The sequence below is a fragment of the Phocoena sinus genome, chromosome 4 (assembly GCF_008692025.1).
Source record: "Phocoena sinus isolate mPhoSin1 chromosome 4, mPhoSin1.pri, whole genome shotgun sequence".
NCBI lineage: Eukaryota > Metazoa > Chordata > Mammalia > Artiodactyla > Phocoenidae > Phocoena > Phocoena sinus.
Window position 1 is genome coordinate 76,084,397 of NC_045766.1, and position 24,808 is coordinate 76,109,204.

General features: G+C 47.5%; 1 protein-coding gene across 1 annotated transcript in view; it reads right to left on the reverse strand.

Annotated features, from left to right (window-relative positions):
• PDIA5 (protein disulfide isomerase family A member 5) overlaps nucleotides 1-18,323 on the reverse strand; it is a 92,770-nt gene extending 74,447 nt beyond the window's left edge. Inside the window, exon 1 of the mRNA XM_032631033.1 lies at nucleotides 18,154-18,323. Coding sequence (XP_032486924.1) covers nucleotides 18,154-18,201 — 48 coding nt within the window. The 5' untranslated portion in view covers nucleotides 18,202-18,323. The remainder of the gene's footprint in view (nucleotides 1-18,153) is intronic.
• Nucleotides 18,324-24,808: the final 6,485 nt, after the last annotated feature.

The window sequence follows — 24,808 nt, forward strand, 5'->3', positions numbered from 1 at the left end:
GAGTGGCCCCCACTCGCCACAACTGGAGAAAGCCTTCGCACAGAAACGAAGACCCAACACAGCCAAAAATAAATAAAAAAAAAAAAAAAAAAAAAAAGAACCCTTTATGGAGGGTCCATCTCCTCTTCATCTCGTCCCATCCCTATTCCACCCCCTAGACTAGGAGCACCTGGCCCCTTGAAAGCCCTGTTTGTCCAGCATAATAAACATGACAAACACACTGGCCGCCACACTCTTGAGCTTTGCAGAGGTGCCCTGCTGGGAGCATGTTACAAGGTAAGTCCATGACAGCTCTCAGGAGACCCAGAGGGACCACGGAAACCAGACAGACCTAGGGCAGTCCGAGAGGGTCTGGGCTGGAGAGTGGTGGGAGAAGGCAGATGGGGCCAGGCTGGGGTGGAGGGTGGGGTCTTCAAAGCCTGGCTCAAGAGCCCCTTCTGGCCCCATCTCAGACTGGACAGTCGTCAGAAGGCTGGAGTGAAGGGACCTGCTGGGTGGCTGCCCAAGTGGAGCGAAATGGGTTAATCCAAGAGCCTCAAGGGAAAAACAACAGAACTCAATGATTATTCATATGTAAGCGAGGAAGAAAGAGAGTAGAGGCTAAAATGACCCAAGGATTCTGTGCTCAGAAATGGAACAAGAACCAAAACTGGAAGAACTGGGAAGCAGCAGCAGCAGAAGAGGCTTCTGTCTTATGTTGAGGAAGGTGATAATAAGCTTGGGTACAGACATGTGGACAAGACGCCCCAATGCAGGTGTCCTCCAGGCTGGAGAGTGAGCCTCAAGGTCAATGAAGTCTCAGGGGTCAGGGTCCAGGGGAAGAAGTCAGGAAAACCCTCAGCTGAGGAGGAGGAGGAAGGACCAGGAGAAAGGTGGGAAGAAGGTAGGAGGTACCACAGACCTGGTACCTGGTCAACACAGACCAGGGAGGAGACACACAGGAAATCAGGTGTGATTTGCAGGTGAAGGTCAGGGCCAAGTCCCCAGGGATGTTCTGAGAGCATTCTGGTGATGGGAGGCCGGCCGGAAGCCAGGCTGCAGAGAGAAGCACACCCCACGCAGCGGGGAGCACAGGCGGCCGCAGGGTCGGGAGAAGGATGGGCTGTCTCCACCTAAGACAGGGAGCTGCATGGACGTTTGTGGGCACTGGAGAGGATTTGAAAATTTGGGAACAAGAGGAAAATAGGATAGGTAGGTCCAGGGGGAACTAGGGGGAACCAGGGGACTTTGGTGTGCAAAGAGCTAAGATGCTCAGTGTAAGATCCCTGAGAGAGGAGGGGGAAAGGCCCTTGTGTCTGGCCTTAGACAGACCCTCACCTTAGCAAGCAACCACAGGGGCAAAGGGAGCGAGGCCCTTTCCTCCCTCCCCTAACCCCAAGGGGACTCTCCTCCGGCCACTTAACATTCTCCTTTCTCCTCCACTTCAGTCGATTTTAACCTTTCCAGTGTGCACGCTCCTTCCTTTCCTTAAGATACAGCTCCAGTAAGCCTTGGGTCTCCTTGCCAAGAGCCTTCCTGCAGACTTCATAAGGCACAACCCACAAACCTTGCTAACAACAACAACTAAGGCAACTATAACAACGTTAATGATGCACAAACTCTCTGCTTTGTCAAGTCCTCAGAGGGGATGGGGCAATGTTTGAGAAGGAAGCCAGCCACCTTCGGAGCCAGCCATGGAACTGTTCCTGGGTTCCGCAGGCTCATTACATTCTAAGTCTTTCCCTTTGGAGGTAGAGGAGAGGAAAAAAATCCCCTTTGTGCCCTATGCAAACTTCTTCTTTCCCCCAATAATTGTTTTCTTTCTGCCCCAGCCTTAACAGTATTTACATCAGGGCTGAGCTACCCCATGGGCTGGGCTGAGATCCATAAAACCTTTGCCTGGGTGCAGGGCAGAACACTGCCAGGAAGAACAGCTCCCTTCCGCTACTGCTAGGGAATACAGGCCCCCAAAGCCAGGTCCTGCTTGCATCAGAGTCAGTGCCCGCCCCCCCACCCCGCCATCAAAGTACCGGTCCCCCCAGCCTCCAACCCCTGTCATAGTACTACACCCGCCTCAGAACACTGGGCCCCTCCATCAGAGAAGCAGCCCCCTCCACCCTGAGCCCCTTCCCCCATCAGAGTGCAAGGTGCTCTGCAGAGCCCACTCAGGGTGCCTGGCACGAAGTCCTCACCTCCACCCTCCACCACGGCTGCAGGCAATGAGGTTGAGGACACTGACTTCTCCCCCTCACCTTCCAGACTCCCTGCAGTGCTCTCCTAACAGGTGTCTGCCCTGTTCAGGGCCCACCAGACAAATGGTCCTCCAGCCTGGAGGCTCACGCTCCTCTCCTCCCTTTGTGGTTTCCCCACACCCCTTAGACACCACAGAAAGAGCACTGCTTCTGGAGTCAGACAGACCTGGGGTCAAAGCCAGGCACTATCACTTATAGCTAAATGATCTCAGATGTTACGAGTGTCATTTCCCTGCCTATAAAGTGAAGATAATACTGATATCTGCGCGGTTGCAGGGTTGGCTGAGGATTAAAGGAGGGGGAGAAAAGTACATAGAGAACCTAACATAATGCTTGGCACACAGTACACAATCATGGTAATTATCTGTATTAGTACCATTAGTGAGACAAATCACAGAGCAAGGGCAAGAGGAGAAACGGCACCACCTTTTCCTCTCCAGGGCCCTGCCAGCAATCAGGCAAAACAGCACATCCAGGCAGGAAGAAATGCGCACGTACACACATGCAGCATCAAAACCTCAAAGGATCACCCGTCAGCACAGCAACCAACGGGCCACACAGCACATGGAGGACGGTCCTTCCAGGTTTTGTGCCCATTTGCCCCTCACAATAACCTGATGAGCGGGCACTAGCCTCATCCTACAGATGAGGAAACTGAGGCTCAGAGAGGTTAGCTTACTTACCAAGGTCACACACAGTAGGTCAAGTTGCAGAGCTCGGACTAGAGCTCGGGCCTCTCGGGTCCTGGCCAGAGGTGTTTGCTTCCCTCCACCCCACAAGCTCCTTGGACTCGCAGCGACCCAAGTGGACCACCTTCCCAGAAGTACCTCCTTCCCAGGAGCACCTCCTTCCCCAGCCAGGCCCATCAAAGCAGCCAGGAAAAGCCCAAATCTTCCAGAATCCCCTGGCAAGGAGAGTCCCAGCAGGGATTTGCACTAACCCTCTGCTTCCCGCAAGCCTAGAGCACCCTGTTGTCGACCACCCTTCTCGGGACCCTGGGGCAGTCAGCCCAGATCTGCCATTAATCAGAGGTGTGTACAGGGGTCCGGGCTCCCTTCTGCCTCGCTGTCCCTCTAACACACCACACTCACAAGCTCCTCTCTTCACTTAACCTCACCCACCATCACCACCAGCCTAGACATAAAGAGTCATACAATTCTGGAAAATAACAGGGAGAACAGTCCTTGCCACATTACACCCTCAGCTTTAAAAAGCTCCAGATCTCTGGGGCGCATGCCAGCACCCTCACATTCTCTATAGCCCGGGAGGCTGTCTGTCATTATAGATTCACTATTCAATGCAGATCATGAAGCCAGAGGTATTCTATTATGTCAAAGCAACTTGCTAAAGGAAAAAGAGTTGAAGACAGAAGGTTAACATTACGGAAAAAGGGTGGAGGTGGGACTTGACCTTTTTTGCTCTGTCACCTGAAAAAAGATACCCTTCTAATGTTGGGAGCTGTGAAGAAACTGGTTTAATTTAGTGTAGCCCACATTTTGCTCAAAATAGTTTTGAAATGTCAGAATCTAAGTCTAGACTCTTAGGAAGCTAGTGGTAAAGGGATCCAGGAATAAGGTTAAAAACAGATGACTTGAACCCAAGGTCAGAGAATCCAGCTGGCTGAGTATTTGAGAGCTAGAGGTTTGTTAGAAAGAGTCAGAGACCCAAGTTTTGTGCTGGCTTTGATACTTACTGACTATGTGACCTTGGACAAGCCATGTCTCCTCTCTCCTTTCTCTGTAAAATGAAGGGGTTGAAAGTGATTTCCAAAGTCCCTTCCAATTGTGATATTCTGCAAACCTAGTTTCATGACCACTACCAGAGAAGTACGGTGAGGTAATTACACCTCATGAAGGAACTGCTGAGTTGCCCTGGGCATGTGGCCACCCACATTAAAAGTCAAACCTCTCAGTCCTCCTTGCAGCAAGTGCCCCTGGCATGTAAACAGAAGTGTTATGTGGCAACTTTTAGGAACTGTCCCTCATAGACACCTGGTATAAGTCTTCTTAGCCTCTTCCCCCTTCCTGCTTGCTAGAATTTGGAAAGATGGCTGGAACTCAAGCAGCCACCTTGAGACAATGAGGTAGAAGGACTTGCTAAAAATGTGGAGTTATCAAGATAGAAGGTACCCGGGACCCTGATACCACAGATGGATATACTGGCCCTAGAACACCCCTTTCCAGCTTCTATGCGAGTGAAATAAACAGTCGCTTTAAGGCACTATCATTCTGGGTTTTCTGGCACACATGCAAATAGATCTTGTGTGCCTACTGAAACAAAAGCTTTAACTAGAAAGAAATACTAACATCTGCTCCACTTGGGATATTTCAAATCATTGAATCGTGCATTATACTTTAGATAAACTGTTACAAGGAAGGAGACAGCGAGACTATCAAGGATCTGATTTACTGTGTTCCTCCTAATTACCCGAGTTGCACTATGCCTGTTCCTAACAGTATCTTGGTCACCTGGTGGCAGCAACCCACAAGTGAAGGGAAAATTAGCTAGTAACTCTCCAGTTTCCCCACAACCTCAGCCCTTTACTAGTAAGGGGACCACTGCAGGCTACCAGAAGGCCAGGACATTCCTTGTGGTTCACAGGCTTGAGCTGGGCTGGTTGGTTTCCCAGATACAAGACTCCTCTCAACATTCCTCACATGCCATTCTCCAGCCTCCAGGTGGCCCTCCAGAGCCAAGGCCTCAAAATCTCCTGAGGCTGCGCAGTACAGAGGAGCCCGGAAGGCTGTGGAAACTAAACATGTTAATACATAGAAATCGGTGTCCTACCATTTCATTTTGGATGGCTCCAATCATTAGAAAGTCAAATTCCTCCCCCTCCCAAGCCATTCTGCCAGCCTATCACACTCTGAAGACAGCAAACACATTCCCTCTTAGGATTCTGTCGGTGAAATTCCCCGACTCCTCATGTGCCCCCAAGCCCCTCACTGTCCTGAATGATCTGCCCTAGACACCGCCATGTTCCTGGTTCCCAATGTGACTGACCCCAAGGCTGGGAGCACGGTGGCAGAGCCTGAAGAGGGTAACGTGCCATATTACACTATAATTTACTTTTGGAAATAAATACCTATGCTTTCATAATTCAAAATACAGGAAATTAATCTCAACACAAATCTTGATTTTTGGATCATGGTTTTCTTAAAAAAACTGAGAAACACCATTAGTGAATCTCTTAAAATACGGCACCCAACTGTCATACAGTGCTGGCAAAAGCCTAAACCAGTACAATTCTTTTGGAAAGCTATTTGGCACAATTAATCAAGTATCTTAAAAGTATTTACGCTCCTCGACTTTGTAACTCCACTTTTGGGAATGTGTCCCGAGGAAATTAGCAGAGATTCTGACACATACATGACTTGCTCGGTCCTACTCATAAGAGTCAAAAATTGTAAACGACCTAAATATTCAACAGCGGGGGAGTGATTACTTAGAGTAAACCACTCAACAGAATAAAACGTGCATTTACACGATGTTTTCAAAGATTGTGCAATGAAAAGATATTTTCTTAATGTTAAGTTTTTAAAAATAGAATTCAAAATGTACATGGTATGATTACAACTATACACAAAATTATGCTCAGAAAATAACTGGAAGAAGAAATGCACCAAAGTAAGGCTTCGTCCTTGTGCGTATTTTTCTAACTTACCATAATAGGCATGTCCAATAGAAATACTTAAAGAAAAAAAATTTACCATCATTTGATTACCGTCACGGAAATAATTAACAATCTCAAAGTATTTCCCCACGCAAGAAAATATAACTTTACAGTTGCGAAACCTGGCAGAAACCTCCTCAACTAAGGAACCAACAATAACACCACCAGTAATGGGTCAAATCAACTTATGTCTCCTGATACAATGCACTGAAGGGAAACATCCAAAACCAAATTGAGGGACATTCTTCAAAAATGTCAAGGTCCCGGGCTTCCCTGGTGGCGCAGTGGTTGAGAGTCCGCCTGCCGATGCAGGGGGACACGCGTTTGTGCCCCAGTCCGGGAAGATCCCACATGCCGCGGAGCGGCTGGGCCCGTGAGCCATGGCCGCTGAGCCTGCGCGTCCGGAGCCTGTGCTCCGCAACGGGAGAGGCCACAACAGTGAGAGGCCCGCGCACCCAGGGAAAAAAACAAAAAAACAAAAACAAACAAACAAAAATGTCAAGGTCCCGAAAGACAAAGACTGAGAAACTGGCCCAGATTAAAGGAGACTAAAGAGATATGACAATTAAGTTCAACATGTGATTCTGGATTAAGTCCCGAGCCAAGCACTACATTCCTGACTTTGATCATTGTACTCTGGTTATGTAAGAGAATGGAAACACTGAAGTGTTTATGGGGGCAAAGGAGAGTCATGTCTGTAAACTTTATATATGCAGAGGGAGAATATGATAAAACAAATGTGATAAAATGTTAATCTGGCCGAAGGGCAGATGGAAATCTTTTATATTCTTCTTGCAGCTCTTCTCTAAGGCTATTTCAAACTTAGAGTTAGGGGGAAAACACCTAAAATAAGACAGAAAAAAAAGAGATGCCTAGAATACAACCAAATACTGCCCCCACCTCTTCCACAGGCTTCCTGAAATCCTCGGCCATCTATCCAGTGTCACTGGCACTTTCCCATGTAAGAGCAGTGCTTATCTGCCCTTCTTCACTTCCAGCTGACTGACTGCTCTCCTCTGCTCACCTGACATGGTGTAGTTTTTTTAATAAGAACTATTATACAGAATCTGCAAAGAACTTTGCATGCAACACATACCTAGAATGGCTTTGATGAGTGAGGGTGCGGGGGAGAAATGCTAATTTTTAAATATAGGTAATTTATGCCCCTTAAATGGGCAAATTTTAAGCATCTGTCACCGAGCACTACGGCTAAATACCCCCTTCACAAGGAGCTAATAAGGCCTAACCTCAAACCTAGTTTGAAGATTTCGCCACTGATATTTCCCAATGTTCAAATAAATGTCCACCACCCAGCAGGCTTTGAAATAAAAATGAGCACCGCCTGGATGGCGTGTGTGTGTGTGTGTGTGCGTGTGCGTGTGTGTGTGTGTGTGTGTGTGTGTGTGTCTGTGTATGTGTGAGAGTGACAGAAAGACAGAAGCCTGGCCCTGGGATGTGGACCCCTGGCTAGCTACAGCTGAGGAGCTAAATGTGCTTAAGAAAGAGAGAAGTAGGAAAGCGCTTGGCTGGCACAGAACCCAAGAGAGGATTCTTTAATCCCTACATCGAGGGCCTAGGGATGCGGCCATGATAATGATAAGAGCTGCAAGTACAGAGTGTTTGTTGCGTGACCAGGAGCCAGCTAAGCTGCTCATATGACTATCTAGTTCATTCTCTTGGCAAGTGAATTAAGTAGGTAATTTCATTATACCTATTCTATAGATAAGGAAGTGGAGACAAAGAACAGTTAGAAACTTGCTCAACGTCACTGGCAAGTAGGTAAGAGAGCTGTGACTCAGACCCAAGATGAAGTGGAAAGACCGATTCCTAGAGCCACACACGTCTCACTGCTTGCTCCTATAAATGCACAGCCAGCTGCACGTCTTATATTTTGCTTCCTTTAAAAGCCACACCTTATACATGGGCTACACAGTTTTCCCACCTGTTTCCACAGCACAAATGTGGCTGTCAACAAGGGAGAGTTCAGAGGCAGGACAACTGATCTGAGAGCTTATGAAAACAGGTTTTCTTATCCTGAAATTGCAACTGCAGTGCATTTAACCAGGACTTAAGTCCTAAAGCTTTTAATGTTGTGGAAAACCTCTTCTAGAGCCAAGAGGGCTCTGGGTTGCTGCCAGCCTGGTGTGCCAGGCCTGCTAACGAGGAAGAGCTGGTGGAGGGAGCAGAGAATTAGGTAGCAGGGACGAAGGAAGAGCAGGTGAATTCCCACTCCGGAAACCCAACCCTGCCTCAAAGCTCCATTAATTGAAAAGAAAATAACAATTCAAGTGCTCATGACTCATGAGGTACATCTGTGCTTTGACATACAGTATATCATTCAGTCCCCTAAAGCTGAGGGTCTAAACCGGCATTTTCTACCCCTCTGGCCTTAACCCAAGAGCCAAGTCATAAAATCACCTCGGTGGGTTACCACCAGCATTTTTAAAAATAACATTAAAAAGGAAACATCCATGCTTCCCTGGTGGCACAGTGGCTAAGAATGCAAGGGACATGGGTTTGAGCCCTGGTCTGGGAAGATCCCACATGCCACGGAGCAACTAAGCCCGTGCACCACAAATACTGAGCCTGCGCTCTAGAGCCCACGAGCCACAACTACTGAAGCCCGCGTGCCTAGAGTCCGTGCTCTGCAACAAGAGAAGCCACTGCAACGAGAAGCCTGCGCCCCGCAACGAAGAGTAGCCCCTCTTCGCCGCAACTAGAGAAAGCCCGCATTCAGCAACGAAGACCCAACACAGCCAAAAATTAATTAATTTTTAAAAATTAAAGAGAAAAGGAAACATCAGTCTGTACCATAAGCAGCAAGACTGTTTTGGGTGAAAAATCTGCATCTGTTATATTCATATAGACATATATGTACTTGATTATAATGTAAAATGCAAAATTGTTCTTCCAGGAGTTGCAGTAAAAACGTTTGAAAAACTGCTATAAACAATCTGTGTGGGAGGTGGTACCATCCCCACTTTACAGATGTGAAAACTGAGGTTCAAAGAACTTAAGGAGGGCTTCCCTGGTGGCACAGTGGTTGAGAGTCTGCCTGCCAATGCAGGGGACGTGGGTTCGTGCCCCGGTCCGGGAAGATCCCACATGCCGCGGAGCGGCTGGGCCCGTGAGCCATGGCCGCTGAGCCTGCGCGTCCGGAGCCTGTGCTCCGTAATGGGAGAGGCCACAATGGTGAGAGGCCCACATACCGCAAAAAAAAAAAAAGAACTTAAGGAATTCAACTTGGGTGAAGTCTAAAAGGGCAGAGCCGGGACTCAGAGGTCTTCTGGGCACAGATTAGAAGCTCTTCTCTTTGCCCATCAATGTGCACACTTCCCACTGGTATCCCTCGAGGTCTCTCCACTCCCCAGAGCTCCACCCAGAACAAGACCCGAAAGGCCAGCAAGTCTGCTTTCCCTTCCGATCTAGCTACTGAGCACAACCAACGAGAAAGAGCTTCGATGACTGCCTGAGCCATCTTCTCTGCTACCCGCTTGTGCACACTTCCCTAAACGCCTGCAGAGAAACGCAAAAACGGCACATGCTTCAGCCAAGTGATGCCTCACAGTGTCACTAGTGTATGTGGCTTGTAACATGGGCAGAAGTTGTGCCACACCACTCGGCCCAAAGCTGCAACCTTGGCTGGCAAAATACTGTCCACCACGTAAAATTAATGTTAACTTGTAAATGTCTCCAGTTTGTAGTTGGACAACAGCAATAAGTATAAGCTCTTTGGAAATACAGATCCCTGGGCCTTCCCCTTCAAGAAAATCACCTCGTGGATCTGGAGAGCCCAGGAATCCATTTTTACGCATACCTCCTTAAGGCGGTTGGATTCACAGCCAGGTTGGAAGGCCATTATTCCATCTTTTTAAAAACCCCTCCCTGGACTCCATACCACTCCCCTCTCCCTCACAGCCAGAATGTTCCATCTCCCTCCCCGCCTTCTACCCACTCCTCAGCATTGTCAGAGCTGTCAGCCCCCCACCATCAAAGAGGCTCTTGGTGGAGGTCCAGCAATGACCTCCACATGGATAACCCAACGGGCACCTCCATTTCTCGTTTCGCTCAGCCTCTTGAACCCAGGCAGAACTCGCTTGGTCTCCCTTCTACCTCTCCAGCCACCCTTCCTATCTTCTTTGTAAATCCACCTCCACCATCCTGCAAATGCGGGAGTTCTTCAGGGCTCACTCACTCAGTCCATCTTCTCTTCCTGCCCCACACCCTCCCCTGGGGTCCCCCACCTGAGCAGCACCCCTAAATTAACATCCTCAGCCCAGACCTCCTTTCTGAGCGCCACACCCTCACATCCTGCTCACTCAGCGGCTCTAAACCGGGGTCAAGTGTAATTCTCAAATGTTAAAAACCCAGTTCTCATACAAAGAAAGACTGAGCACATTTCAAAGGGTTATTAACTCATTAATAAGGGACCCACTAAAATGACAAAGCTTGGTCAAAAGAGGATATAAGAAGAAAAAGGTTAATAAAAAGATTTTAAAAAGAGGTTATAGGGAATTCCCTGGCGGCCCAGTGGTTAAGACTCCATGCTTCCACTGCCGGGGGCCTGGGTTCAATCCCTAGTCGGGGAACTAAGATCCCGCAAGCCGTGCAGCACGGCCCCCCCCCCAAAAAAAGAAGTAGTTATAAGAAACTTACAAGTGGTGGATGAAAAACAGGTATGATATGATTGCTAAATGAGATACCAAGCCGGTTAATGTCCTGAAGGATCTCTCTTCTCTACCAAACAGAAATCATTTGCATCCTTTCTAACTTTACAGAGTATGGGTCCTCAGGAATAATAAACAAAGTGACATTCCCTAAAGTACTGGATGCCGCTGAGGTGGGCTTCCTAGACAATGCTCCAGTGTGACATTAGAAAGTCACTAGATCATCTTTTATTTCCAAGTTTGGCGATAATTTTCCTTACGCTGGGGTCTATGAATTTGGATGGGGAAATATCACATCTCTATTTTCACTAATTTCACTGAAATTTAGCCTTCCCTTTATTATAAATGTAGGTAACTAATTACAGTAGCACTTGCAGTGTCTGTGACTTTACCATCAACAGAAGTCACATTTTCTCATCACAAGAGGTTTGCTGCAGATATCCTGAAACACTGTCTATGCTTATCACTACTTAAAATTACAGAAATTATCAAACTTGCCGCTAGATCTTCTTATATGATGCATTTAAAAAATACATACTATTTTGTCACAATTTATTATATTTTAATAACTATATTTCAATATCACTGGTTTCTTTCGTAATCCTATGCATTCTGTTTTATACATTTAAAAACATTTTTCTAAGAAAGGGTCCATAAGTCTTCAGAGAGGCCTTTCCTGACTCCCTGCAGTAGGATAGGGACCCCTGTTACACATTCTCTTACCACCTTATCTTCCTCCTTCCAGCACTTACTACCTGAATTAAATAATAAATTAGTGGCTCTCTCACTAGGCAATGGGAGGAAGGGATGGTGTCCATCTTAGTTATATTTTGTCCCAAATGCTTTGGTATAGTATGTCTGGCTCATAAAATACTCTCAAGAAGTATCTGTTAAAAACAAAAAAAAGGGGGCTTCCCTGTTGGCACAGTGGTTAAGAATCCACCTGCCAATGCAGGGGACACGGGTTGGAGCCCTGGTCCGGGAAGATGCCACATGCAGTGGAGCAACTAAGCCCGTGCAGCACAGCTACTGAGCCTGTGCCGTTGAGCCCGTGAGCCACAACTACTGAGCCCACGTGCCACAACTACTGAAGCCAGCGTGTCTAGAACCCATGCTCCGCGATAAGAGAAGTCAACGCAATGAGAAGCCTGCGCACCGCAAGGAAGAGTAGCCCCCACTCGCCGCACCTAGAGAAAGCCTGCATGCAGCAACGAGGACCCAACGCAGCCAAAAATAAATAAATAAATAATTAAAAACAAACAAAACACCAACAAAAAAGAAAGATCTGTGGAATAAATGAACATCTGTGACACGTGCAACATGCAGACAGTGGTCCATGCTTCTTTGAAATGAGGAGCATGTACAACACTCTGCCCAGGACCCAGCGGGTCAGACCCCTTGATGACAACAAACCTGCTTGTTCCTCGGGAGCCTGCCCTACTTGGCCCTATAACAGAGCTTTCCAGCCAAGCCCACATCTTGGCTCAGAAGCTAGATCACCCTAATGTTTTAAGCCCCAATGTAAGGCCGTCGACCTAGATCTCCATTAATAGTTTCCACGCGAAGGATTAAAGGATCTGCTCACAAATTAAAGACATCTGCTCGAGCCAAGGGGTTAGACAAATGGTGGGATTCTTTGGGGCGATGGATTCTCTACCCCTGCCCCAGCCAGCTGTGAGGAGTGGGGAACTCTGAAGCGGGGCACAAGCTCACCATCAGGCCATCTGGGAACAGAGCACACATCCACCTGGGGGCTCAGTATGACCTTGGGGGATAAAAAGACGCAAAAAGGCTATTCTAATCCCATACTCCTGAGTGTTTAACCCCGACTCCCCAGCACTGCATGACTGCAAAGCTAATCATTTAGAAGTGGTCATAAACTGGTGTGTGGAAAGAGGCCCTGTTGGACGTAGGTGGTCAGAGGGGACAGCTATCTAGAGCCATGCAGGAGGGTAATGAGAAGGGCAGGAAGGATGGTCAGTGAGGGCCTGGCTATGGCCCCTACTCAGGCCATCAGGGAGCTAAAGGGCAAGGTTCACGGACTCCCCAGGTAAATGGCTGGTGCTGCGATTTCAGAAAATAGCACCTGCCAAGGAGGCTGCTCAAACATTCAGGCGACCCACTCATCTGCCTATGTCCTCCCCTTCCAGGCCATGACCATCAATGGTCTCTCTCTTCCTGCTCTGTCAGCCTACTCATCCCTCTTTTGGGGTAACAGTACTCAACCAGCTTACTTCACCCAGTTCATGTGGGACTCAAAACTACACAGGTGTGAAATATGTGGAAATGCTTTGCAAACTCTAAAGCCCTCTACAAATGTACCAGGGGTCTTCTAATTCTCGTTGCCAGGTCAAATGGGTAGCCAGAGGCCTGGGTCAGGGCCACAGGATGGGCCAGGCAGGAGGAACAGAGCTCCTTCCCTCTCCCACTGAAACCTAGGACACCAGGTTTCCCTAGGGGGAAAAGGAAGTGGGGGGCAAGTAAACCATGGAAGTCCCGCAACGTAGGAGAACTTAGGCTCTCCTACACCCCATGCGCACTCTCTGGTCCACTGTCATTTAGCCTCCAAAACCTACCACAATCACCAAGGGAGACACAAGAGCCCCACAGAACAAAACCACAAAGCTGGGGCATACCTTCCAGGGAGGCGGTGTGGTTGGTATCTCCATTCTCAAGAGAGGATCCACTTTCAGAAGAAAGGGGAAACACAGAGCACTTGAATCCTCAGTTCCTCTGTCCGCATGCACGCGTGCCTGTGCGTGCGTGCGCGCGCGCACACACACACACACACACACACACACACACACACCCATCCAGAGGCTCTGCAGCGGCCCAGTGCAGAGGGGCAAGGAGCCATCAGGAGCTCAGCTCCATGGGACTGTGACGGGGAGAGTCCTGGCTGCACGGGCCCCCCAGCCGTGTCTCGCAGCCTCCGCTCACACCCGCTCTGGCCCTTCACTGGCTTCCGGGCGCCCCTTCTCCAACGATCTGAGGTGACTGCTGTGGCTCCTATTTATTGGGCACGTCCACGTGCCACACAGTGTGCTGGGTGCTTCCTGTATTATTTCTGATCCTTTCAGCTTTGCAAGATGGATATCATTACCACCACTGACAACAAGAAAACAGTCAGGGCCTAAGGTCACATAGCTCCTGAGTGTCTAGCTGGCTAAAAGCCCATGTTCTTTCTATACCATCGCACTGGACTACATCTCGTAGATAACAGAGAAGGAAGTAAGAGGAAGAAAGTGTTGTTTTGGGAAAATTAATCCAGTCTCTCCCGCTCCAACCCAACCCTCCACTGTGGCGTAACTGCTCTTGTTATTAAAAGGGCCGTTTTCATCATATCTCTCCATTGCCTTAAGAATCAAGTCCCAAAAGCTTTGTCAGGCATTTAAGATTCTTTCCAATTCACTTTTCCAGCCTCGTTTCCCCAACCCCACACTCAAATCCTCCCTTCCATCCAGCCCAGCCCATCACTCCTCATTGCCCACGTTTCTGTCTTGCCTTCCCTGCCTGCAACACTAATTCCTTCAACCAAACACAGACTGGGGGTAACTGCACGCCAGGTCTGGGCGAGGTGCTGGGACAGGGAGGATCCCCGCTGTCACAGAGCTCAGAGTCTGCCTTCCTTGTGAGGCATGAGCTGCGGCCCTTCTCTGGCCCCTTGGTGCCCCAGAGCATGACCCTTGTCCGAATCCACAGCACTGTGTTTGCCACTCCTACGGCACTCAGTCATTCCAACTCATGTGCTAGTTCTGTTTTAAAACTTCCTCTGTAATGTGTTTACTTCTGTGGGAAAAGTGCACTCCAGGTTCCAAGCAGCATTATCAATGGCAATTAGGCTCTCATGCCAGCCCACAAAAGCCTATTAAATATATAGAGGTGTAGAGCCTAAATACGTGTACATTAAAAGCTCTGCAGGAGAGAACAGGGCAAACATCTGCTGCTTCCTGCACCCCTACCCACTGTGCCATCAAGTTCTGAGCTTCACGCCACCCTCTGGGGCAGAGGCCTGAGCAGTGGCTTGGGAGGAGGGAAGCAGGTGGGAGCTGGCACGACAGAGATGGAGGGGGAAGAACGCTGATGTGTAATTCAGGGGCCTGGCTCCCATCCCCACTCTGTCTTTACAAACTAGGCAGCCTCAAGTGGGTGAGTCCCTTCCCTCTCAAAACCTCACTTTTCTCTTTTAAAATCAGGGAGCTGAGTTAGGTCAGTAGTTCTCAGACCTCTGAAGCTTACAGATTGGCAGGATATATTTTTAAACATGTATTTAAAGTATAAGTTTAAAAATATATAATGTGTATTACATATATATTTTAAAATAAATTTTATCAATTAAAGGCTTTTAAAAAAAATCACAATATACTATCACTGCTTTCATTTTTTTCAAAAGGACATTATAAACCACTCCTCCACCCCACCCCACCCCCCACATGCACTCCCTCAATATGGACACCGTGTCAGAGAAATGAAGTTTTTAAACCGGAAATATTTGGAATCATGAAAAAAAAAAAGCCATTCACCATTGTTATTTTTCCAATTTGTCCATGAACCAGTGCAAACTTCATCACAGCCCAGCTCCAGGCCTCAGCCTGACGATGGAACCCTTGAGCTGGGTGAGGCTGAGTCCTCTCCAGCTCTGACATTACTCCACTCTGAGCGAGCTCTGGATGGAGACTATACAACAATCAGCATGGATGGCCCTGGGGAAGGGTCAGCTGCAGGAAGGAGCTGAGTGGGACAGCAGGAAGGGGCAGTCGGCTACAGGGGTAGGGACAGGACAGCCTGGCCTCCCCAGCCGCAGGCCCAGGGCAGAGACACCCAGCCTGGAAGGGCTGGAACTAACCTGTCCCAAGTGTTGACTAGCGCTGTTTCCACCCCAGAGTGTGGAAGGCTGCGAGTCCCCAAAGAAACTTTTTTAAAAGTTCCTTTACTAACTTTTTCTGATCAAAAACTAATGCACATTCATATAGAAAACCTGGTAAGTACCAAAAAAGCATAAGCAAAGAAGTAGGCAAAGGTCACCCACAACTCCACCTTCCAGAACAATCACTATAAACATTTTGATGCACTGCTAATCCCTCAAACACTTTTGTAGCTATCTTCAGCCACCCTGGGATTCAGTTTTGTATCCTGCCTTTCCCCTAGTTATCACACTCAAATACTCCTCCATGTCCTTAGATATTCTTCATAGCATCATAACATATTTTGATAATAAACCCAGCATTGTAGTAAATACCAATATTCTTTATAAACATTACTTTCCGTGGTATGGATAGGGCCAGAAATCATTTAAACATGCTGCCGTTGTTAAGCATTTAAGCCACTTCCATATTTTTGCTATTGTAAAAAACGTGGTGGGTGTACACCCCTGCCCATGAATCTCTGTAGACCCCTTTACACTTCTCTGTATCTCTTGGGTCACAGCCCAGTGCTCTGCGCGTATCTGCCCCCAGTAAATACTGAGTGGACAAAGAAACCCAATCCACTCCCAGGAGCTTCGGAACCCTTATCAGATGGACGTAGAGTTTATATTTACAAAGGCCCACCCTGGTGTCCACCCGCCACTCATCACTGACCCTACACCTCAGGCTCACACCTGCTAAGTCAATCTTGGGCTTGGGGAAAGGAGAAGATGTCAATTCCTTGTTGAGGCCTCCCAGGTTCTAGGGCTCTCAGCAAACCTACCCACTCTCCACACCTCCAGGTGGAGGGCATCAGCAGACCTCAATTGCCTAGAGGACTCCCACAGCCCCTCCTGAGGGCTCAACCCATCCCTTAGGAAAGTCATGGGTGACCTCCCTCTAAATTAATGTATGGCTCCCCTTCAGGGGTGCTCCCAGAACTTCAAGTATCAGCACTCACTGTTCTGTCTTTATCTGCTCACAGGACTGACTCCCCTGCCCAACGCAGGGCAACACCAGAGGGCAGGAACAATGTGTGTTTTGCTCCCTGCCCAAAATCCAACCCAGTGCCAGCCAAACAATGGAGTTGATAAATAAATGTTTGCTGAATGAAACTTCTTTCTGGTCTGAGTCTCAAGCCTTTTATTTTCACAGGAGGGAGAGGAAAGGGGAAGAAGAGAGGAAAGTAGGACCTCCTAAAACAGCCCAAGTGCAAAGACGTGATAGCGGGTGGCACTGGAGATGGCCCCCTGTGCACAGTCCAGCAGTCCTGCCTGGCCTAGAAACCAGCCCAGACCAACCGGCAGCAGGAACAGAATACAAACAGATCAAACACACCTAGATTCGGGGAAGTGACACTGCCCCACTCCAGCCTCGTTTCTCTCCAAGAGAATGGTCAGATCTAGAGGGGCAAGGACCTTCCTTTCCCACCCATTTTCATACAACTAGAAAATACAGGGCCACTCCTCACTGGCGAACCCAGAAGGTCAGGGTATTGAGAGATGGAAGTATTTAAAGCAACTCAAGCCACACTCCATTTTTTTCTCCTCACGTTTCGTCCAGCATCCTCGCCACACCCAAAAGAAAAAACCTGTAAAATCTGGGTTGGAGACAGTGCCAGCAGCAGGAGGTTCCCTTCAGGAACTTCAGGTAAAAAAGGAGCCAAGATTGTCCTAAAATAAGGCAGACCAGAAGTTATACTAGAGGTGTGGAAGGAGGCCGTATTATCCTATCACACACCCACAGCAACACCAAGGCCAAACCCGGGGCCCTGGGTGCTGTAGACACACCCATTCCAACCTCTCTCAGGGATGCCCTGCGGCATTCCTCCCCCACCCCACAAGGGTAGCAAACTCCTCCGGAGAGCCTGCACTCCCATCACCCTGGCCCACCCCTTCTCCACTCCTGTACGGTTTTGCAGTTTAGAGCTACGTCCTCTGATTTCTCATCCGACCCTCCTGGCAACCTTGTTAGAGTGGTATTTAAAGCGTCCCCATTTCATGGATGAGAAGATTAAGTCAGGTACATTAAACGATAGGCCGCGTCACAAGCCAGAAAGTGGCTGAGGTTCCAGCCAGCCTCAGTTGGGTGAAGGAGCTTAACTCCCCCGCGGTGACCCCACCCGGCCCCGCCAAGCCTGGCCGGCTGGCGGAGATCCACGTGGTGACTGGAGGTTCGCGGCTGCTCAGAGCCGAAACCAAGAACTAGGTGGCTGGCTCCAGAACAAGGTTTCCGGCAGTGCTGGTGGCAAGCACCCACCCCCTTCTTACCCCGTACTCACACAGGTGCAGGGCCCGGAGTCTGGGGTACAGCACCGCCGCAAGCCGCCGGCGTCCGGCCCTAGCCCGCGGCCGCACCTGACCTGCGCCCCTGCAAAGTTGTGTCCGCGGCGCAAACCCCCCACCCCCGCGAGGTATCGCCCAGCGCCCCCGGGGTCCCCCACCCCGGGCTCCTTTCGACCTTTGAGCCCCGGAGCACCCCGCTGGGAGTGCACGGCGACCGCCCCGCTGCCTCCCCCGCAGCCACCGGGTCCCCGCCTGCTCGGCACGCACGCCCCCAATCAGGCGCCCGGAGGCATCTATCTCCCCGCACGTCCCGGGAGGGCCGGGAGCAGGGACCTCGGACCCTCGCCGGGCGCACGTGCCGTCCCGGCCCGGACCCCAGCGCCACAGCCTCACCCAGACCGCCAGCAGCAGCAGCAACCACGCCGGCACGACCCGCGCCATCCCCGCCGCAGCTGCCCACGGCCGGTTCTGGTCCCCACTCGGGCTCCCGCGACCGCAGCTCCGCCGGGGGCAGCCACCGCCGCCACTTCCCAGCCGCTCCCCGCCTCCGAGTTCCCGGTGCCACGTCTGCCAAAGCATGCGCACCGCGCTGGCAGAGCCTGCCGGGGGGAAGTGCGTGCTGGGAGTTGTAGTTTGCAGCATGGCTGAGCAGGGGTCCGCGGGTGTGAACTTGGCCCCCAGGCCAGGTAGAAGTCTGAGTGGAGTGCGGCATGGTCAGGGTCAAAGAGTAAGGGAAAGCAGTTAATTTGGGGGGCTTGCTCTGTGCCTAGAACTTTAGAAACAAGATCTCCTTCAGCTCAGGTAAGTTTTATTTTCCACACTTTGAGGATGAGGTGGCGGCCCGGAGAACTTAATATGACCCAGATCACACAGCCTGGAAATGGCAGAGTCCGGTGCTGCTTGTGGAGGATAGGAAAAGCCGTCGTCCCTGCCTCCCTCCTACTGTTTCTTTTTTTCATTCAGAAAACTGTATTGAGCTGTTGGAAAACAGTTTGACATTTCCTCAAAAAGTTGAACAGAGATGACCTTATAACCCAACAATTCCATTCCTGGGCAAAAGACTTGAAAACAGGTATTCAAACAGATACTTGTACACAAATGTTCATAGCAGCATTATTCACAATAGCCAAGAGGTGGAAACAACCCAAGTGTCTATTGAGAGATAAATGAATAAACAAAATGTGATATATTCATACAGTGGGATATTATTCAGTCATTAAAAGGAATGAACTACAGATGTATGCAGCAATGTGGATGAAACTCGAAAATATTATGCTAAGAATGGAGCCAGACACAAAAGTATGCATATTGTATGATTACATTTATATGAACCATCCAGAAATAGGCAAATTCATAGTGACAGAAAGCAGAGTAATGATTGCCTGGGGCTGGGGGGAGGAGGAATTGGGGAGTGACTGCTCAGTGGGTACAAGATCTCCTTGGGAAGGATGAAAATATTTTGGAAAAAGACAGAAACGATGATTGCACAACATAGTGAAGATACTAAGTGCCACTGAATTGTACTCTTTAAAATGGTTACTTTTATGTTATGTGAACTTTATCTCAATAAAAAAATTTTTAAAAGAAAAAACCATCATTGAATCCATTCCTTGTGCTAAAACATTCATGTGTGGAATCAGTTATTCATTCAAGAATTTTTACTAAATACCTACTACATCCTGAGGCTCAAGATATATAGTAGTGAGATGGACAAGGAAGTGCACAGTCTAGGATTGATAGGTTATAGCTGGAAGACCTTTGCTCACTGTCTGGAGGTTCCAAGCTCAAAACCTAGAAGTCATCCTTGATTCATCCTCACTTCTCAACAGGCCCATCCAACCCATCACCACATCCTGTCAGTTCTACCTCCAAAATATAACTCTTCTGCCACCTCCCAAGTCTAAGTCACTGACATGTCTCAGCCACTCAAGGGCAAGACTGCGCCTTCCATTTGCCTGCTCCTTCCTCCTTGCACCCCCTACAATGCAGTTGTTAATGTCAGTCGGATTTTGTTAGCCATTTCCTTGAAACCCTCCAATGGTTTCCCATTGCCCATAAAATGAAATCCAAACACTTCCCCATGACCTGTGAGCCATGCATGGTCTGGGCCTGGCCTCTAGACTTCATCTCCTGCCTCTCCCCTATGCTGTCCACTTGGCTCCAGTTACACAAACCATCATTTCCTGCCCATCCCCCACCATCAGAGCTGTTCCAACTTCAGGGCTAGTACTTTTCCTATCCTCTCTGCCTTAACACTCTCCCTGGTCCTTGGTCTGACTGCCACCTTCTAATCCCTTCAGGGCTCTCCTACATGTACATCCTCAGAAAGGCCCTTGGAGCAACCCATCTAAAGGACCTCCACCCCCAAGCCCCTTATCCTCTAGCTCAGGTTCTGCTGATTCCTTGCCAGCGCTTGCCACAATCTGCCACTACTCGTTGAGTTGGTGTGTCCACGGTCTCCTGCTACAAGTGGAACGTAGGTTCATGTCTCTCTTGTTAGCCACCTAACTGCAGAGCCTAGCATAGGACCTGAGCCTCAGGTGGTTCTCAGAGTTCTTTTTGATAACTAGCTGATCGAATGACGTGATGTCTTGGAGAGTTTCAGAAATTCCTGAATCAGGCGGGAGACAGGGCTTCCTCTGCATGCTCTGCATCCTCAAGCTCATGATCTGCATATGGGAAAGTGGGCCTTTCAGCTCCTCCTCTCTGTTTTTTTTGGTGACTCTGCGCCAGGCCAGGAATGGAACCCCGGCCCTCGGCAGTGAAAGCGCAGAGTCCCAACCATTGGACCACCAGGGAATTCCTTCTGTTTCTCATCTGTAAAATGAAGTGGCTGGTAAAGATATAGAGCACCTGTACTCCCATGCGTTGATGATGGGAGTGTAAATTGGTTCGTCCACTTTGGACAACAGTATATGTATAAAATATGTACCAAAATGTTCATAGCCGCTTTATTCGTAATAGGGCTTAATTGTGCCTGCTCCCCCACAAGTTCATATATTGATGTCCTAACCCCCAGTACCTTAGAATGTGACTATATTTGGAGATAAGGCCTTAAGAAGTAATTAAGTTGAATGAAGCCATTGGGATGAGCCCTAATCCAATATGACTGGTGTCCTTATAAAAAGAGGACATTAGGACACACAAAGAAAAGGAAAGACTGTGTGAAGACACAAAGAGAAGATGGGCAGCTACAAGTCAAGGAGCGAGGTCCTCAGAAGAAATCAACCCTGATGATACCTTGATCTTGGACTTCTAGCCTCCAGAATTGTGAGAAAGTAAATTTATGTTGTCTAAACCACTCCTTCTATGGTACTTTGTGATGACAGCCCTAGAAAACTAATACAGTGGCTAAACTGAAAACAATCCAAATGTCCTTGTAAAAGTAAATAAGTAAATGATATCCTATTCTGCAACAAAAAAGAATGAACTACAGATATATACAAGAACATGGATGAATCTCAAAACCCTGATGTTGAACAAAAGTAGCCAGACACAAAAAAGCACATACTGTATGATTCCATTTATCTGAAGTTCAAGAACAGGTAAGCGTAATCTATGGTGATAGAAGGAAAATGGGGGTTCCCGTGGTGGGGACGGGGAGGAGAAGAGATCAACTGGGAAGAAATAGGAGCAAACCCCTGGGTGCGAGAAATGTTCTAGATCTTGATTAAATGATGGTTACATGAGTCTACATGTATACAAATTAATTTATTAATTGAGCTGAATTAGTTGAGCTGTATGCTAAGATTTGTACACTTTATGTAAATCATATCTTGATTTTTTTAAAGTTCAAAAACTGAAGGTTAGAGTGAATCAGCTAATCTTCAGGATCCCTTGTAACTCTTGTATGTATCTCCTGAGTCCAAGACTGGCTAAAAGCTCCTGGGTCCAGAGGAGGGCTGAACTCTGCAGAAATTAACTGCCAAAAGGGAAAGAGTCCAGGAGAGGAAGGAAGGAAGGAAGCCATGGGTCTATGAGCCAGAGAACCAGAGGGCAGGGGACTGAGAGGGAAAAATAAAAATTGCCAAGAAAACAAGCCATTTCATCCTGAAATTGAAACTAGCTAAAATGAGATTTATGGCCCTTCTGGGAATGTTTAACAATTCTAAGCTTCACTCTCTTTGAAATATTAGGAGAATAGCACAGGGCAAGTGCTGTCCCTCCTCCATTACAGCCCTCGATGGGAACCATCCATTCTCCAGCAGCAGCCCCACGGGGCCCGGCCAGAGGAACTTCTCGTCCTGCGGTTTATGGTGAATTGTGACGCCACCTTATATTTGTGTAGCCAGTTCCTCTCCATCATCTGAACTGAGATGAGGACCAGCACAATGACCGTGTTCTGACATTCAAGCATGGAGGAGAATTGGCCAGAACAAAATGGGAGGAATGTTACTTCCAAACACAAAAGAATATGTTCTGTATAATTCCACTTACATAAGCTACGAAAAGGGCAAAAGGTCTCTGTTTTGTTAGAAGTCAGGATCGTGGTTACCTTTGAGGGAAGGGTGTGGGTACTCACAGGAAGGGGTCTCTTGTGGTGCTGAGGTTCTTCTCCTCCACCCGAGTACAGGGTACCTGGGTATGTTAACTCTGTAAAAATTCATCACACACATTCATGGGTTATGCTGTCCTTAACTTATATTTGAGTAGGAAGTTCACAGTTTTTTTTAAAAAAAAGAGGAGGAATGAGATGGAGAGAAAGAGAAGTCAGCTCTGAGTAGGGAAGGTGGAAGGAGAGGAGGATACTAAAGAAGAGACAGCTGGGAAATCATTAGTAATCCCTACACCTGGGCGAGCACCTAGTCCCACCAGAACACCCCGTGCTGCTCACAAGCCTTTGCCTCTGTTCGTCAAGTCTGCTGGCATGCCGCTACACCCGTACTCCCACTTGGCTGATACCCACCCAGCTTGGGCATCCCCTCCTCCAAAAGCTTCTTCCGATACTCATCATTTTCCCACCACCACCCCCAGCAGTCCAGGGCTAAGTGTCCCTTCTCTGTGCTCCCACACTTTCCTGTGTGGAATGTGGTCCTTAAGATCATGGACCATGACAAATTCATAGAGACAGAAAGTAAAACAGTGGTTTCCAGGGCTTGAGGGGAGAGGGAAATGAGTTTGTGTTTAATAGTTATAGAATTTCAGTAGGATGATGAAAAAGTTCTGGAGATGGAGAGTGGGGTTAGTTGCCCTACCATATGAATGTACTTAGTACCACTGAACTGTGGACTTTAAAATGTTTTAAGATGGAGGATAGTCTTCTCAACAAATGATGCTGGGCAAACCAGATATCCACACACAAAAGATTGAAGTTGGACCCTTACCTCACACCATATACAAAAATTAACTCAAATCGGTCACAGACCTAAATGTAAGCGCCCAAAGTATAAAACTCTTAGAAGAAAACATAGAGGGAAAGCTTCATGACACTGGATTTGGCAATGATTTCTTGGATATGAAACCAAAAGCACAGGCAACAAAAGTAAAAATAGATTAACTGGACTACATCAAAATTAAAAACTTCTACACGTCAAACGACACAATTAACAGAGTGAAAAGGCAGCCCACACAGTAGGAGAAAATATTTGCAAATCATATATCCAATAAGAGGCACTGAAGAAAACCAAAACAGAGACCACAGTTTGAATATACTCAGAGACACAACACTCACAGTCACATAACCAAAACTTAAGACTGTCCTGATTTTCCCAAAAACAAAGCTTAAACTTTCTTCATGTCAGTGTGATCTTATGGCTTCCTAGCTAATTAGTTACAAACAAACAAGCTAATGCAATGAAAAGGAACATGAGTTTCTAGGAACCAGTCAACAACAGAAAACAACGTACCCCTCGTTCATGCTTTATAAACTGAGCCATAACTGCTGAAAGCAAACTTCTAAAGTCTCCCTGTTTAGTTTATTTCTCCCTGATCAGTTTATTTCTCCCTCAATAAAATATTCATATCAAGTAAAGCTTTCTGGATTTTTTTGGCAGGGGTAAATATCCAGAATATAAAAAGAACTCCTACAACTCAGCAACAACAAAAACCAGCCTGATTTAAAAATGGGCAAAGAACTTCGATACACATTTCTCCAAAGAAGATATGCAAATGGCCAACAAGCATATGAAAAGATGTTCAACATTACTAATCATCAGGGAAATGCAAATCAAAACCACAATGAGCTACCTCGTCACATCCATTAGGGTGGCTACTATAAAAGAACAAACAAACCAACCCAGAAAAAATCAAGTGTTGGCGAGGATGTGGAGAAACTTGAACACTTATGCCCTCTTGGTGGGAATGCAAAATGGTTCCGCAGCTGTGGAAAACAGTATGATGATTCCTCAAAAAATTAAAAATAAAACTACCATATGAACCAGCAATACCACTTCTGGGTATATACCCGAAAGAATTGAAAGTAGGGTCTCAAAGAGATATTTGTACGCTCATGTTCAGAGCAGCACAGTAGCCAAAGGTGGAAGCCACCCAAGTGTCCATCAACAGATAAATGGATAAATAAAATGCAGTATATACATACATTCGACCTTAAACAATAAGGAAATTCTGACACATGCTACAATATAGATGAATCTTGAGAACATTATAAGTGAAATAAACCAGTCTCCGAGATGACAAATACTGTATGAGACCTCTTATATGAGATACCTAGAGTAGTCAAATTCATGGAAACAGAAAGCAGAGTGATAGTTGCCAGGAGTCGGGCTGCAGGGTGGGGATGGGGAGTTGTTATTTAATGGATACAGAGTTTCAGTTTTAAAAGATGAAAAGAGTTGTAGAGATTGGTTGCACAACAATCAATCAGTTGGTTGAAAATGTACTTAACACTCTAGAATGTACATTTAAAAATAGTTAAGATGGTAAATTTTGTTATGTATATTTTACCACAATTTAAAAAAATTTTAAATTATAAGAAAGAAAATGTGAAAATTTCAAAATAAAGTAAAAAAAAGACTTCAGTTTTTAAAAAAAGATGGTTAAAATGGTAAATTTTATGTTGTATATATTTTACCACACACACACACAAACA